This window comes from Crocodylus porosus, unplaced genomic scaffold (assembly GCF_001723895.1).
Source record: "Crocodylus porosus isolate Cpor-Errol unplaced genomic scaffold, CroPor_comp1, whole genome shotgun sequence".
NCBI lineage: Eukaryota > Metazoa > Chordata > Crocodylia > Crocodylidae > Crocodylus > Crocodylus porosus.
The window spans coordinates 22,203,336-22,220,295 of NW_017728916.1; the positions used below are offsets into that span (position 1 = coordinate 22,203,336).

General features: G+C 38.4%; 1 protein-coding gene across 1 annotated transcript in view; it reads left to right on the forward strand.

The window, feature by feature from the left end:
• Positions 1-16,960, forward strand: part of POF1B (premature ovarian failure, 1B) — a 54,984-nt gene that overhangs the window by 22,559 nt on the left and 15,465 nt on the right. The window contains exons 3-9 of the mRNA XM_019536179.1: positions 953-1,033; positions 4,931-5,032; positions 6,345-6,533; positions 10,421-10,593; positions 12,482-12,509; positions 13,254-13,328; positions 16,805-16,897. Of these exons, the coding sequence (XP_019391724.1) occupies positions 953-1,033; positions 4,931-5,032; positions 6,345-6,533; positions 10,421-10,593; positions 12,482-12,509; positions 13,254-13,328; positions 16,805-16,897 (741 nt within the window). The remainder of the gene's footprint in view (positions 1-952; positions 1,034-4,930; positions 5,033-6,344; positions 6,534-10,420; positions 10,594-12,481; positions 12,510-13,253; positions 13,329-16,804; positions 16,898-16,960) is intronic.

The following is a 16,960-nucleotide window of genomic DNA, read 5'->3' on the forward strand; positions in this document are numbered from 1 at the left end:
GAGCCTTGGGAGAATCTAATAACAATAATAATAATAATTATTACTATTATAAATATCATGCTCCATAACATTAAAAAGTATGGACCTGCATTTCCAAAAGTAACTTTAGGTGTTTCAGTTTTTAGCTGTTTAATTTGAGATGCTTTAAAGAGGCTTTAAGTTCTTAGTTTTGGAACATCAAAATGAAGATACAGTATAACCTCATAAATCCAGCACGCTTGGAACCGAGCACCTGGCAGAAATTTGAAAATTCCAGATTTTTGAAACCAGAGTGTGGGATGGGGAGCAGCAACACAGGGTGGTACACGAAGGCACCCGCTGTATGCAAGCTTCCCCCTCTGCTGCTCTGGGACTGGCCACCGTTACTCCCTGCTGTAATGTATTTTTAAAAAGTGCTGGATTTTCAAGAATTCTGGATTTTTGGTATCCGGATTTATGAGGTTATAGTGTACAACCAATTCTAGCAATTTTTTAAAGCGGGGGTGTCCAGCTTACAGCCTCAGTTCTCCTAGGAAAGCTGAGAAATTGAGGTTGGGATGAGTTGGGGCAAGGCCTGCTGCCAGAGTCCAGGGTACCAAACACCAGTGGGAATATGTGTTCTGGCAGGGGGTAAGCAATGACTACATTAACCCCCTCCCCTCCCGGTCCCTGATTCAAGGGCCCCACTGACCTGGTTGGGTCTAGATCCAGCCACAAGGAGGTCTGCAGTCTGTATCTGGCCCAGGAAGCCAGATGAGTTTGACACCCTTCTTTTAAAGTTTAGGCAATGACTTAAAGTATTTCTAAAGATTTCTTCTTTTCATTTCATAATACATTTATAGCTGATTTTTAGTACACATCTTTCTGTGTAAATTTGGCAATGTTTAAAAATTGGGGTATTTAGGATCATACCAAAGACCTTAGAGTAAATAGTAGTAATTGCTGATTCTTTTTATTTTCTTCTTTCTTATAGGAAATCCAGTCTCCAAACATAAAAATATCTCCCTGTTCACAGGGTACTGTTCGGAGGATTATAATAGAGAATCCTGACCAGGTAGGAGAATTGCATAAAAACTGGAATGGTCTTTTTTCATGTTTCTCACTCTCCAAATGCCTGGTCTTCTGAAATGTTGAGTAACTCCTTGTTATGTTTCGAGCATCTTAAATTCTCATGGCCTTGGTCATGATTCTGTAAATTTAGATGTAAATATTGAAAACTGAAATCAACAGGAATTGGAGGTACTAAGCACCTCCCAGGATCTGTCTCTATAGTCAGATCTATTTAAGGTAGTGTAAACATTGCTGCTGTTAGGGATAAGTTCTTGACTATGGTTGTATAAAAGGACATTATCTAGGATTAGGGACAGCTGCTTTGCTCCCAACTACAGGAGGGCAGTTGTATACAAAAGGTTTTGAAAACATATCTGTCCAAGTTAATCTTCTATGACACAATCCTTGGTAAAAACTTTTTAGGTTAAAACATTTAAAACTGACAATATGAAACTTGATTCTTATCTTCCATGATATGTTCTATTCATGGTAATTCTATTTATTATTGTTATTGGAACATGTATTGTTCACTTATGGAACTTGTAACATGCGGTTTAGAATATCATGGAAATATTTGGACCTTGAGACACAGATCTTACATTTTCTCATATACTTAGATTTCTAGAACAGTTTTATGGCTTGTCATCATCTTCACTTACTTGTCCTGTCTAAATGAGGTTGCTGTTGTGGATCCTGGCTTTCCACTGACTTTGGTCATGCATATCTTCTTTCAACTACTCCTCTCATGTCCCGCTCCACTATATCTCTCCATCTCTTCCTTTTCCCTTCGCCCTGGTACTGTCATTCTGATAACTTCTTTTCCCATGTATTCTTCCAGACTCCTTTGAACATGACCATACCATGCCAGTCTTCTCTTCTGTACTTTTCTTAGATGCCTCCACTACCTTCACCGGTCCTCAGATGTAAGCATTCCTTACTTTATCCCTCTTCATTGCTCCACACATCCATTGGAGCATTCTTTTCTGTCACATTCCATTTCCTTTCGTGAGTTTTCTTCAGGGAACATGTCTCCGCTCCGTACAATAGTGAAGAATGTACACGTCTTGCTGACTTTTCCCTTCATCTTCACTTATACTCTCCTGTTGCATAATACAGGGTCTTCATAAAGTCCTTGTACACAACCTAAGTTATTAAAGTTTAAAAGTGCACAAGGACTTTATGAAGACCCTGTATTCCTGTCACCTGTATCCAGTTTGTCCACCCTGCTGTTATTTGATGGCTCATGTTATTCGATGGATCATGATGCAGATCCAAGTTTTATGGCTTGTAAAGCTATTAAAATTAGCAGGAGGTGTGGGGAGAGGGTGTGGGGGAGAAATGTTGCTGACTTTAGCCTAAGCTTCAGAACTATATAACTATAGAATCTTTATTTGGGCAGTTAAGCTGGGATTTGATGTGAATGCCAAGAGATGCAGGTAAAATGTTCTTGCTTTCTGTATCAGCTTATGAAACAAGTTTTGTAAACAGGAAGAACTTTGCACAGATAGTATATTTAAAGTTGCAAAACATGCAAGATACTTTCTTAGCACTAAGATTTTTAAGCTATTTTACGCAGCTGTTCTGCTAGACTTATTGAAAGGTACAATTCTTCTGTTCAACAGGCCTACCTCAAAGGAAAATAAATTATTTGTCCTAGGTGAGGAAGCAATAGATATTGTAAGTTTGAACTCTGGTAACCTTTTAAATGTAGTTGAATACTGCATTATGATTTGTACACTCAAGGAAACTTTTCAGTGTCCAGTGTGTACATGGACCCTCTGAGACGTTTGATCTCTTCCCCCTCCTTTCCCTTTGATGCCATTAATGCTTATGAGACAATAAAAAAGAAATGAAATAAGATTTTCTTATGCAGAGACAGCATCTTACCATGTTGTATATAATTTCCTTTCTCCAGCATATTTTTGCTCTGTTTGAATAACTGACTTGTTAATCTTGTTGTAGGTCAGTACCAGTCTGTCTCTGTCCTCTGGAATTGATCAAGCAGTTCAGATTGCTTGTATTCTGATGCACAATTTATATTATAACAATAATAAAATAGAGAACTTGGTGTATTGGGACAGGGCTTGATCCATTGAAATTAATGAGTCTTCAATTTCAGTGAAACTGAGCTGCTTTCGTGAATTCAATCTATCTTGGTGTGGAACTCAAATTTAACATTATTTCCTCTTTTGCTTAATTATATGAAGATGGGGATAATCCCAGAGAGTCTTCACATGAAAGTTCCCTGGATTTAGATCTTGAATTGTTGTGGTATAAACATACCTGTGGTATAATATGAGATCCTTAGTTCTATGTGAGGAATAGATAGTATTCAACCTAGATTACCTTTTGCAAATGAAGCAGACCAAACTGCCCGGAGTTTGAAGTGTACTTATTAACTGTTTTGGCTAACCAGTAAAGGGGCAGATAGTATTTTCCCACTCAGATTCTTAAGGTATAACTAAAGTATTCCTAGCAATAGGAGAGCTGGTCCTAGGTTGGCATATGAATTTAGTTGGATCTCTGATGTACCACACAGCATTTGTCAATGGTAATAACCTTTTTATTTCTATCACGTTGTAAATAAGGGTGAAGAGGGCTCAAAGGCTCTTATAATGGATGTCCGCACATTGTTTTTCACCCAGAAAAATTAGCAGGTCTCTATAGACACACCTGAAATTCCTGGAAAAGCTGAGTACTCAGTTTTGCGTAAACCAATGTATGCACCTAGTGATATGTTTCTCAAAACCTCATGCATCCAGGATGGAAGTACTGCTCCATATCTGAATGCAAGACTTGACTTGGCTTACTCCTTTTTAAGGGACAAAACTAGTTGGGTCGGGCGTCAGCAACCTACAGTTTGCAGGCCAGATCCAGCCCGTGAAGCCAGTTGGTTCAGCACATAGACATGGGGGGGCTTCAGTGGCATTTGGCCATGTGTGGCTTTGGCAGCAGTTGCCTTCCTGTGCCACAGCCATGTGGAAAAATGTGCAGTGTCCACTTTCCCCCGGTCACCATATAGTAAAACACTGTCAGTGGCTGGGTTCTAGCACCCACCCACTTATTATCCGAACTGGGTCCATCCAAGCCACAGCCCGAAAGGTCACTGGCTGATGTAGGTAATTTCCTTAGCCCTTTGTGGACCAGATAAAGGGTAAACAGTTTCCACCTACAGCCTTTGATTTCCAGACTGTGAGAACAGGCTTTGCAAATAATCTAGTCTAGTTGAGTGTACTTCACTAGAGCTCCAAGTAAGCTTCAAGGCATGACTGAAAAATGTATCCATCACAGAAATTTTATGAAGTGGCTGCCTGAAATTCCCTTCACAAATTCACAAGAAGTTGTATAGTTTCTAAAGTTTCCAGATCACTTTTTTTTTTTTTTGATAGAACAGTGTCTCAAATCACTGTTCTTTGGTGAGACTGAGATTTTGTTTCCAAATGGACTGGTCTTTTCTTTAGGGTTGTCCACGGTGGAATGTGTCTGTGGTCACTTAGGCAAAGGAAACAGAGAAATTACTTTGAGATCTAATGTCCACATGCTCATTTTGCAGTCTACTTTTCATTCTTCCTTTCTCATGCTGTGGGTCTGCAGTTGAGGAATATGGCATGGTAGATGGGACCTGCCCTTTATGTCCACAGTGCATATGCACTGTCTATCTATAGCGCTTATACACATTTTGGAGCTACTGCTGATCAGAAATGCTCAAGCTCTTGAGTTTTCTTGCTAGTATATCTTATTTATTCAATGTATGTAGTCCTGTGTCATACCTAAATAAAACCTTTTTTTCAGTCTGCAGGGTACTAATTCATAATGGGCCAAATGTATGTGTGGCATAGCCAGGAAGATGGTATATTAATGTTTTGTGGTCGTTCGTTTTTTTTTCTTACCTACTGTACAGGAGCCATTGTCTCCATTTCTGAGAGGAGGAAGCTTTTGCCCAGGAAATAATGTTATTTATGAAAAGACCATAAGAAAATATGAATTGTTAAATCCCCAAAAGGTAGGCAATTTTTTGTTTTGTTTGTTTGTACTTAGCTGTTTTGCAATAAAATTGTTACGTTCTACAGTTGTCTCAAGATTTTGCTTTTTATGGCATTAATGTCCAATCTGATAGGGTTTTTTGTATAAAATCAGGTTAAAAACTTGAAGTTGATGGAGGTATTTTTATGAGTGAGATGAGCAGGATTCAGCATGTTTAACTGTGTTTTTGCCCTAAAACTCCCTTTTTAAAAGTCACCTTAGTAAACACACATTTGTAGTGATAGACCCCTCTAGCTTGTCTGTAATTGGAAAATGAGGATAGTCAAACATTGGAACACATTACTGCAGTCTGAGGGAGTGGCATGGGTAGTGTTGCCCAAGTCTGAGCTCCCCCAGCACAGGTGATGGTGTGGGCATAGGCTTCCTAGAGGTTGCTATTCTGACATTGCCTCTGAATCTGTACCCAAATTACTCTGTTGTCACCTAGAAAAGCTGTGGGATCTTCATCCTTCAATGTTTTAAGAACGGGTTAGATGAGCTCTTGTATGGGATGATTTGGATATGAATAATCTTGCCTCAGAGCAGGGGTTGGATTAGATCAAGGGTTCCCAAAATGTATACCCACAGGGGTACGCAAGACATCTCTGGGGGGGGTACAAGAGAGAAATTGTGTAATGACAGATTTTAATTTTCATTATAATAATAATTGACATTTTAAGGGGTTAAGATACAAATTTTATCTGGTAGGGGTACACAGGCCGCTGGTAAATTTGGAAGGGGGTATGCAATAAGAAAGAAATTTGGGAACCTTTGGACAAAGTGGCTTTTTGGAGTATTTTCCAGCCTACTTTTCTGCTTCTGTGAGTTCTAATTTTTGAAACTCTGCAGTGTAGAAGGAGGTGAGGAGCAAACTTTTCCCCCTCTCATTGGCCACTCATGGCCTAGGAGGAAAACAAGAAAAAAGAGGTCGAGGAAAGGGCACTTGCGAGAACAGACTGAACTGAGAGAACAGACCCTTGAAATGTGTAGCAGGGAAAAAAAATCAAAAAGCCCCAAAATTCCAATCTATGTATAGTCCATGTTGAGAGCAGCAAAACAATTGCTAAAAATTGTATTTCTCATTTCAGTTGAGCCTTTTTTGTTTGTTTAAATATGTTTATAAAGGCACATTTGTCAGTGTAATTCAACAGTAGTCAATATAAACTATGATTTTTAGGTCTTTCTATGTAAAATATATATTTTATTTATGTGTACAGTACTTCTATACTGAGTAGAGGGTGGTTCTTGGTGTAAAGTAATTTTGAATTCTTGTTCTTTTTTTTATATACCAGGTTTCCTACCAAATTCCTCTGCAATCTAACCAGTGCCATGTTCCCCAGACATGCCAGCAAACTGAACAGTCACAAATCACTCAGCAGTGCCAACAAACCCAAACTGGTAGTCCCTGTGAAATAATCCCAATCCCTGTCTGTGGTGATAGTAGAGAAAGGAGCAGGGTAACTGTCCAGACATGTGAACCGGTAAGAAAAGCTTCTACTAAGTATTTTTCTTTTCATAATATATTGTTATGACCTTGAGAGTGGTTTCAAAAAGGTTAAGATACCTTGCTACATTTCTAGATTCAAAAGTTCGAACAGCAGCTTCAGAACTGTGCCACAGGCCACCCCCAGTTGTCCCTGCTGTAAATGGGTCATTCAGGCTGCAGAAGGTAGGACAGTTGGACATGATGCTGACCATGTCATGTCTTCTATGCCATTGGCTATAGAAACTGCTCTAGCCCCATGGGCTACTAGGCTCCAGAGGACCTTTTGTCTTATCTTATCTTATAGGATAGTGCTTTACAGAGAAGTTGTGTTCTAAGTTGTTCCTCCTTGAAGTGCTCTATCTAAATAATGTGATGTGGTGACTTTAAGTTCCTCACCTCCTTTTGGAAAATGCACAAAATAAATAAACAAAATGTGTATGTATGTGTTTTACTGCTGAACAATGACAACTTTCTTTCTTTTGCAATCTCAGCATAGTGTGATTCTTTTGTGATTTGTTCTGAGTTGTCAAAGCGCACACTTATGGGCTTATTGAGCCAGCTGTATATATTTTAAGGGGCCTAAGTGGAAGGAGATTTTTTGACTGGAGTGCAGACAAAATACATTTCAAAATTACTCGGTAGCTTTATGATCATGTCACTGGCAGATAGAGACGATGATTTTACCTGTTTTCCCTATATCCTGTTTATGGCATTTTGAGGGTAATTTTAAACCAAAACCCATGCTGTCCAAAACTGTGTGTTTGACCATTGCACTTGTCAAATTGATAGTTACTCTAGAAACACATTTACTAAGCAGTAGTTGGAAATTTGACTCTTAGGCCTATTCCATCTAAAATAGAAAAGACTAGAAAACTTATCCTGTCTTAGAAGATTACTTTGTTTTCAGAACGTGTGGTACATAGGCTTATTCATGCCTCCTTTTACATTTTGTGGGAATTTACTACCTTTTTCTCAGAAGTAAGATGTTTGTGTATGATCTTCCTGTTGCAGTACTCTCATAAGCATGCCACACTTCGCTAATCTGTTTACCTGTATGTAGTCTTAGCAGCGCACAATGTCCTCTAAGGTGGCTTTTTTGGCTGTTATCCGTTAGTGTGTGATGTCAAGCCAGTCTTTTTAGCACTATCTATTTCCATTTTTTTTTATTATCTAAGGGGCAGATTTTTAATTGTCTTGGGGCATGTTTGGCACTTGTGTACAAGTAGGAATTTCATTTCTTGACTATGTAACTCTGCATGCTGAGAAGACTATGTATGCACATGTCAGAGATCAAGTCTTGGAAATAAAATGATAGAGGAGAAGGGCACTCCTGTATGTTTAACCCCAGTAGCTGAGTGATCGAGACACTTGTCCAGAAAGCTGGAGACATAGGTTCCAGGTGACCCCTGATCGAAGAGGGTTAAAACCTCTATCTTTCTGATATCTCATCACAGTACTCTAATGACCATTTTAGATATGTGTCTCCCCAGTGTTTCTTTTGAGGATAAGCCATTGTGCCTTGCATTGAATAGTTAATGGAAAAGGTGGACAGAAAGCAGTTTTTGCCTCACTGGGAGCAGGCTCTAGGCTGAAATCCATGGCTTGTGCTGTCTTGTTGAGTTACACTTCCTCTAGCTTGCTTTCTTCCACTTGTACCCAAATCTCTCTCTCTTGGTTGCCTGGGGAGAGGGGTGGAAGTAGTATCAAAGAAAAACTCTTGTAAAAGTAGATGGGTAAGGCTTGATCTGTGGTGTGGTTAGAGTGCTGTGCTGGGAAGTCAGAGAGATGCAAGTTCAAGCACACTGTGGGAAAAGGGCCTAGAAACTGGGCACATATAGATGTGCCCTGGGAGGTAGAGGTGGCACTGTATTTAGCTGAGCTCCAAGAGCCACACTAAATAAGTGTCACATATATCAGGATTCCCATGCTGAAAAATGGTGGTGGGGCACTTATCAAACCAGCTTTGATTTTAAAGTACCCCACCACCATTTTCAGTGTGGGGATGCTAATGCATGTGGCACTGGAGTCTGCTGGAGCTTGGTAATTGCCATGCTCCAAGAGGCTCAATTAATCAAGTCTGCTCCAACACGCTGTAATTACAACACATTGGGGCAGCCTTCCTGCACATATATAGGAGCCCTGTGTTTCTGGATGAGTGCCCTCACTCAGCTAAAATTTGGTAAAGTGGTCTTCCCTCCTCTCTCCCATCATAGTTTTGGGCTGCCTACACTTTTGGACTTTAGCTATCAGCATGCTTCACAAGCATGTACAGTGCCTATAGCCACTTATGTCTCCTGAACACACTAATTCTGTGCACAAACTGTGTATGCCCATACGTTTCTCACACTGCCAGGAAACAGAATCTGCCACTTAGACCATCAGAGGGAAATACAGAATGCCACCCTTAGTGTGACAGTAATTTCCTCAAACTTTGTAACAGAATTCCTTACATTATACTGTAGATACTTCTGCTAATAAGATTTTGCTTGGAGAAGTGCAAAGAAAGAGATTTCCTTTCTTGTGTCTAATTTCTCCCTATTCCTTCCACAAATTCTGTACTGGTGGACTTCCCTGCTTAATTTAAAAACACTTCATATATCAGTCTTGCTGCTCTGTTCTTAATTTTTTTTTCTCTCTATCTCCTCTCCAGTTCCTTCCCTGAGATTTCCTTGAGACTTCTCTTGTCTCGTAGTGCTCTAACTTCATGCTTTTTTCCAGACCATCTGGAAAAAAACTCCAAAACTTCCAAACTGCTTGGAAAAATTTCTCCACCCTTTGTCTCTGGGACTGTAGTCAGGTATGCACATACATAGTCTTGTATGAATGCACAGTTACGTGCCCAAGAAATGAAATGCATATCTGTGAGTAAGTGCCAAATATATCACTTATGGCACAAAGACTGAATTGGAGAGAAGGTAAGTCTGAAACAGAGCACCTAACATTTTGCTTCAGCTATGACAGGAGAAGTGTGTGTTTTGCATTTCATAAGTTATCACAAAGATGGAGCTCATGGGAGAGGGAGTCTTTTAATTTGTTTATACCAGAATTATACATCTGATGCTCTTCGTAGTGCTACACATGAATGTCTAGCCTAGCCCGATATACTTGCAGATGCATGTAGGAGCACAGAGAAGCAATGACGACACAGTAATATGTGCATAGCTTTGCAGTGGGGAATCTCATGCTTACGCCAGGCCAACCTGGGTGCCACCCCTGTGGATTAACTGTGAAGACAAAGCCACAGGGATGTGTGCTGTTCATTAAATATATTTAAAAAGAGAGCTTAATTCCCAATTCTTAGCACCTTCCTTTCCGGAACAGTGACCACACTGGTACAGTAGAAAGATGTTTTCAGTGAGAAGTCTTTGGAATAAGGTTAGTATAATGAGACTGATTTTGCTTCTTTATTTTATCGTTGTGGTATAGTAAAGGAATTACTTGGCTTTTACAGCACTTTATTGAAAAAATGATGACATAGATGGTGTAGTATTACTGTAGCCAGGGTGGTCCAAGGTATACGTGAAAGCAAGATTTGTTTGGTGCATTTTTTTTTTTTTTTGCAATCATTGCCTGAAGTGCATAATTGGGAGAGACATTGGATGAGCTTTTGGACTTGAAGGGTATTTTGTGTCCAAAGAGTAATCTAACATACCTCTTCAAGTTATACAGTAGGTTCGGTAAAAGATTATTACCAAAACAAGTCTTGCTTTTTTCAAAATACAAAAACTTTTGTAAATAATAAGAGCAAACAAATAATAATGCGTATCATAAACCTTCCAAAATTCAGTCATCACTTTTTTTTTTAAGGTAAAAATGTTCATATTATTTTTTCATATTAATCGGGATATTGGTTTGCCTTTCTCACCCCTGCCCCACTTCCAGGTGCCATGTCCTCAGCAATGTGTGCCATGTCCTCAGCAATGTGTGCCGTGTCCTCAGCAATGTAACGACCAGCTGGACTGCCGATATTTTGGAGAACTGCTTGCTGAACTGAACTGCAAGAGTAATGACCTGTACAGCTGTTTACTGCAGCATGTGGACAAGCTAGGAAGCAGGTACTACAGGAATAGCTGTCCCATCCTTCTGGTATTCTAAAAATCTTAGGATTGCATACCATAGTTGTACCATGCCTGAGCAACCTGATTGCCTTTTATGATGAGATAACTGGCTCTGTGGCTCTAGGGAGAGAAGTGGCTTATACCTTGAGTCTAGCAAAGCTTTTGATTTAGTTTCCTACAACATTCATGCAAGAGTAATCAATGGCTTGAGGTCTAGTTGGCAGCCAGTATCAAGTGGAGTGCCTCAGGGGTCAGTCCTGGGGCTGGTTTTCTTCAGTACCTTCATCAATGATCTGGAATATAAGAAGGAGTGCACCCTTAGCAAATTTGCCAATGACACCGATCTGTGGGGAGTAGTAGATATCCTGGAGGGTATGGCTGGGATTTGGAGAGATCTTGCCAACTGGAAGACTGGACCAAAAGAAATTTCATGAGGTTCAGTAAGGACAAGTGTGAAGTCCTACACTTAGGATGGAACAATCCCATGCACTGGGTACTGGCTGGGAACTGACTGGCCAAATAACAGATCTGTAGAAAAGCACCTGGGGGTTACAGTGAACAATAAGTTGAATATGAACCAACAGTGTGCCCTTGTTGCCAAGAAGGCTAACGGCATACTGGGCTGCATTAGTAGGAGTGTTGCCAGCAGATTGAAGGAAGTGATTATTCCTCTCTATTTGGCATTGGTGAGGCCACATTTGGAGTACTGTGTCCAGTTTTGGGGCCCTGCACCACAGAAAAGACATAGACAAATTGGATAGAGTCCAGAAGAGGGTAACAAAAATGGTTAGATGGCTGGGGAACATGACTTCTGAGGAAAAGCTGAGGGAACTGGTCTTATTTAGTCTGGAGAAGAGGAGACTGAGGTGAGGGGGGATTATTTTCAGCCTTCAGCTACCTGAAGGTTGGTTCCAAAGAGGATGGAACTAGACTGTTTTCAGTCATGGCAGATGAGAGAGCAAGGAACAATGGTCTCAAGTTGCAGCAATAGAAGTTTCAGTTAGATGTTAGGAAAAACTTTCTCGCTAGAAGGATGTTCACAGATTACGCACTCAGTGACTTGCATACAGATACGAGAGATGGCCATAACCACGCAACTTTATTGAATCCAGTATATTTCGCATTGTCTGTGATTAAATGCTCAAAGCACTTAAGAGTTACATATTTTCACTCTTGTTGAGATATTTAGACAGCATAAGAAGTATACTGCAGTGTGTGAGCAGCATGCTGTGACATGTTGCTCAAAGAAACAATTACATTACTCAACTGGAAGTGTTAAGAAAAATTACCTTTATGTTAACATTGTAGCTTTATTCCTTATATTACGGCATATTTTGGATTATGAGATCAGCTTCATGCATTGTAATGTACAGCACCTAAATGAAAATTAAGCTGCATGGATTAATAGTATTTGAAAGACTTATATGGTACCTAATTTCGCCAGGTTGCATTTATTTTTCAAAATAAACTTTTCAACTCTTTTAAAACTATTGTTCCTTCCCTCCCCACCGTGTTTTTTCTTGCTCTCACTCACCCATGTTTATTTTTCCCTAAAGCAGTAAAGGTACTCATCAATTTTAGTGACTATTTAATAATTTTCTGTTGCAAGAAATCAGAATTAACTATGAATTAACTTATTCTGGTAACTGTTGAAGTGTTGGTAATGCTTTGAAATGTTTTAATAGTTCCCAAATGTTGCCTTTCATAAAGGAAAAGTCTGTGCTGGGGTTAACCCTCCTTTGCTTCTGGTACAAAGTTTTTAAAAGGTGGGAGAGAACAAAGGCTTGCCTTGTACCATTTTTGAGTATTGGGTCAGTTTTTCTATTTTGCATTAAAATCAGCAGGAAGTACTCTCTCTCAATCTGTCATTATGTGTATCTTACAGGAAACCCAACATTGAATATCGTAGTGAAGTAAGTGTCCAGTGCAATCCAGTCTGGTCTGTCACTGACTTCCATTGGTGATGGGAGTGAAATGGACCCTCTGTTTTGAATGCAGTGAAGCTATATGAACTTTCATCAGCTGAAGATCTGGAGCAGCCTACTGAATCTATGATAATAGAAGATTCTTAGTTATTAATAGGGTTCTGAATCTACAGCTGTAGAGTTGTAAATATGATGTTGATAAAGGCCTTAATTTTTTTAAGGCTTTTGGGTCAGAAGGTCAAGTAATACTTCCATAGTAAGCAGCAGAAAAGAGGGCCACTTATTGAAATACTTGTAGTGCTTTTTTCAGCTTGTTGGTCTTTCTGGTGCCTATAACTCTGTCTATACTTAGCAATGGAAATTTGATCAGATTCTCTTACAAACTGATAGTGACAATTTTAATATAACTTTTTTATTTCTCCGTAACAGGAGGCTAATTAACCATTTGGGTCTCTTTAAATGCAAGACCCACTTTAATGCTAAAAAATGTTTTTAGCATATTCATCAATCAAAAGTTTAAATAATGTAACTTAATTTAGTGTTATATAGAGTGTAAAACACAGATTTCTGGATGGGGTGTGATCTATTCACATTCCATTTGTTATATCACAGTAACCATGTTTCTTCATAGTGATGTGTAATTAATGAAGAGATATTATGAAACTTCTCAGTTTTTTAAAGATAACCAATTGTATTTGGTTTGACTTTTTATTCCCTTCATTCCACTTCTAGATTGAAGACATTGAATGTTTGATTCCTAAAGGATTATCAGAATCGACAAAGCAGTTAATTCGCTATATCCTTCAGGTATGCAAATAAAATAAACCACTAAAAGAGATGGGGATAAGGGGAAAAGTTAAGTTGAAGCAGCTAGTAATTGCCTTGATTTCCTGAAACACAGGTGAACATACGCATTAGATATTTTATTTTATCCTAATGCCTTATACTTCTTAGAATCTTACTATGGGCTTAGTCTCAATGGTATGCCATCACAGTTGTTTCAGCAGACTACTTACTTTTTACATAATGCACTTTTTTCTCTTTAAAATATTTAATTCTGTCTTTCAATTTTGCTGGAAACTATTTTTAGTTTTATACGGAAAGATTAAATAGCACCTGCTTTACGTCTTTAGACCTTTTGTTAGTAGTTCTTTGTATTAAGATTCTAACTGTAAAGGTTTAAAAAGTCATTAATGGTTTTAACAAATGTCTAATTGTCATACTTCGACAAGTCCCTTAATTTCTTACAACCATTCAACTCCTGTTGATATGCTAAGAACCATCTATGACACCCAGCATGCATGTCTGTTTTATACTGATGATGTTATCTTAGTCATTTTACAATTTTATAAGCTTTATAACTTTTCATGTAAAAGTGTGCCCTGTTGCTTTATATCTCTGTATTGTCTTGATCTTCTCCTAACAAGTGCAGTCTCTCCTCAGCCAGGTTTGCACATTTTTAGATCTGAGGTGATCAGAAAAAGAAAAAAAAGAAGCCTCAAAATGAAGCAGGCTGGGTCATCTAATGGCCTCATAATAGTTACATTATTACTTTTCTTACCATCTTTTGATGCATATTAGTATGGTATTCTCATTTTATAAAGTGTCTTGATACCAGCTACTGAAAAGTGCTATATTAGAGAAAGGGGCCAGATTCAGAACAGGATATGTAGCCCTCAGTGGCATCTAGAACCCTAATTTAGGTGCTTAGACTCTCTTCATGGACTGTATAAAGAGCACTTCTCAGCAGCTAATATCAAGACAACTCAAAATGGTAACAAAGATGGCTGTCTAAGCCAGCCAATAGGTATTGCAGATTACCAGGGTGAATTTTAGATCCTGTCCCTCTCTCTAAATCTCACACACTGCAATCTAGTTGGCATCCACAGCCTGGAATCCTCTCTTTAGGGTAGAGTCTGAGGCCTACAACTATTCTTTAAAAGAACTGAATAGGAATCGGTCTCTTCTTTTTAAAGTTAAAGCATTTGCCCAGAAAATCAGGGACCTGCATTTAATTCCACCTTCTGATTTATAAGGGGTCCAAACCTGCATCTTACAACACCCAGGAAACTGCCCTAACAATACCTCCCTCTCCACCCAGTGTAATACAAGAAAACAGTCACAATTGTATTTATTTTGTCAACATATGCTCAATATAGTTAAAAACAGCTTTCTCCCCAGGGGACTTTGAGAGAAGAAAGTCTGTTTTCCAGATCCTGGTTGAACTTGGGCAAGAGTTAAATGCCAGGCACCAAGGTGCTCATAGGGGCATGTGCAAATATATCTTTATGTGTATAGGGAATAAAGTAAAATAAAAAAAAAAAATACTTGTATAGTCAATACAGGCCCCTGGCAGACTTGTGTTAATTGCATGATAAATGGCAACATGCCACACGTGCAAGAAATTTATGAAGTGAGTAAAATGCCAAATCAGTGACAGAGATGTTCCTCTTTTAAATTGATAAAAGTGAACTGGTTTACATCATGCTGTAATTTGAACATGTGGCTTGCTGGCATGTTCAAAGGGTAGCAGGTGCAGCTGGGCTATATCCATGGTTTTTAAAGGTCCCAGGGCGCCAGATATCCAACATCAGGGAGAAGGTTCTTGGTGTCGGACTCCCAGTACCCCAAGCTTTTAAAAACCCAACAGTCATTAAGGATCAGATGACACTTATGACAGATCCCCAAAATCAGACTTCTTGCCTTGCAAGTATGGCATAGTAGGATGCACAGGTTTTGGGATCTAGTGTTAAATTTGTCAGATCGTATAACTAAATTTAGCATCTGCCAGTGACCGCTGGGTTAGGCAGTCAAGTTTCTTTCTAGTCAATGCAGCTTCAGAACAAGGGTTAGCAAGTGAGCATTTAAAAAAAAATTTTTTTTTGGATTTCAATTTTGGACTCGGGTACCCAAATGCTTTATAAGTTCTTTATTGAAAATCTCTTGGTGTAGATGTTTTGTTTACCTTTTTGGCCATACCTGTTAAATATCTTAAGTTAAAACTGGAATTCTATCATATTCTACCTTAATTAAAAATGAGAAATTCTAATTTCTAACTAAAATCTAATTCTGTTTTCTAATAGAAATTTACCTTCCATAGCTTTAGAATTGCATTTTTGAAGGCCCAGGTACAGATGGTGTAAAAATGGAGCACTTGTGTGTATTCATAAATACAAAATGGTATTTTGATACTTGTAGTTCCAGCCAGTTCTGACTTTAGTGTAAAATACATTATTTAATACTAATAATGTAAACTGAAATGCATCTTGTATGTTATAAAAGTGCTTTGGTTTTTAACTGACTAACATTGTAAGTCCTGCAAAAGAAGGTTTCAACAGTATTGTGTGTTGGTAATTTATATCCTATTAATATAATCCATACAAATATGGAAACAGACAATTTTATAGTAGATAATGTAGCCCTGTTCTTTTTATATTTAGATTAGTGATAAGCAGTTGTTTATCATCTCAGGATCTATAGCACTTATCTGTAGCTGTTCTTATATTTGGCAAAAAAAACCTTGATGCTCCTTCCCAGGATTTTAAGTTGGGTCATGCAATACTGCAACAAAAAATCACTTTAATATAAACTGACACACAGCTGTTTGAATGTATTAATGATGGAGGTGGGGGGGAATGAAAATGGGTACAATTGCATCTACCAGCACTACTGGTTTTATTTAATGTTCAGTTAAATCCTTTTAATCTTTTTGGTTTTGTACTTTGAAGGGAGGAGCTGGTTTTTTGGGTTTTGTTTTGTTTTGTTTAATGGCTTTGTCCTTGGGTTAAAGGCTTAGTTTCACAAACCTCAGAGATGAATCACTGCCATGTAGTTTCCTAGGAGTGGTGGTTATTAAATTGCTATAAACTCAAAAAGCACTAAACTTGCAAACTAGCTGAAAATATTAAATACTAGCATATTTATTTATTTCATTAAGTTCATGCTTCCAGTTCCTCTTTATTCCTCTTGCTCTTTATTAATCTGAATATATGTTTTGTCCTGTGAGGCAAGAACTAATAACTGTAATTTGCAGTGAGCATAAGTCTCACATTTGTAGACAGTGATTGAAGTTTCAAAGCTGAATGATGTGAGCAGCGCTTTTTGGCTAGCTACAGAGTGAGTTTATTTTCCTCTTTACTGCCATTATTAAGTCACTAAGTATATTTCAAACTGTACCATTTAAGCTAGAATAAAAATGGTTTTATTACTGATATTGACTCTCTCTAATTGTGGTAAGAGATTATATTCCACAAAATACTGAAAATTGATCCTTTTCTTCCCAGATGAGAGTGACATCAGATAAATCACTGAGACTCGTGCTTTCTACTTTCAGCGGTTTGCGAGAGGAACTTTGCCATCTACAAAGTGATTTCGGGGTAGGTCATTGCCTTTTCTTTCCTTCTTTTTTTTTTTTTTTTTTTTTTTTTTTTCATTGGCTT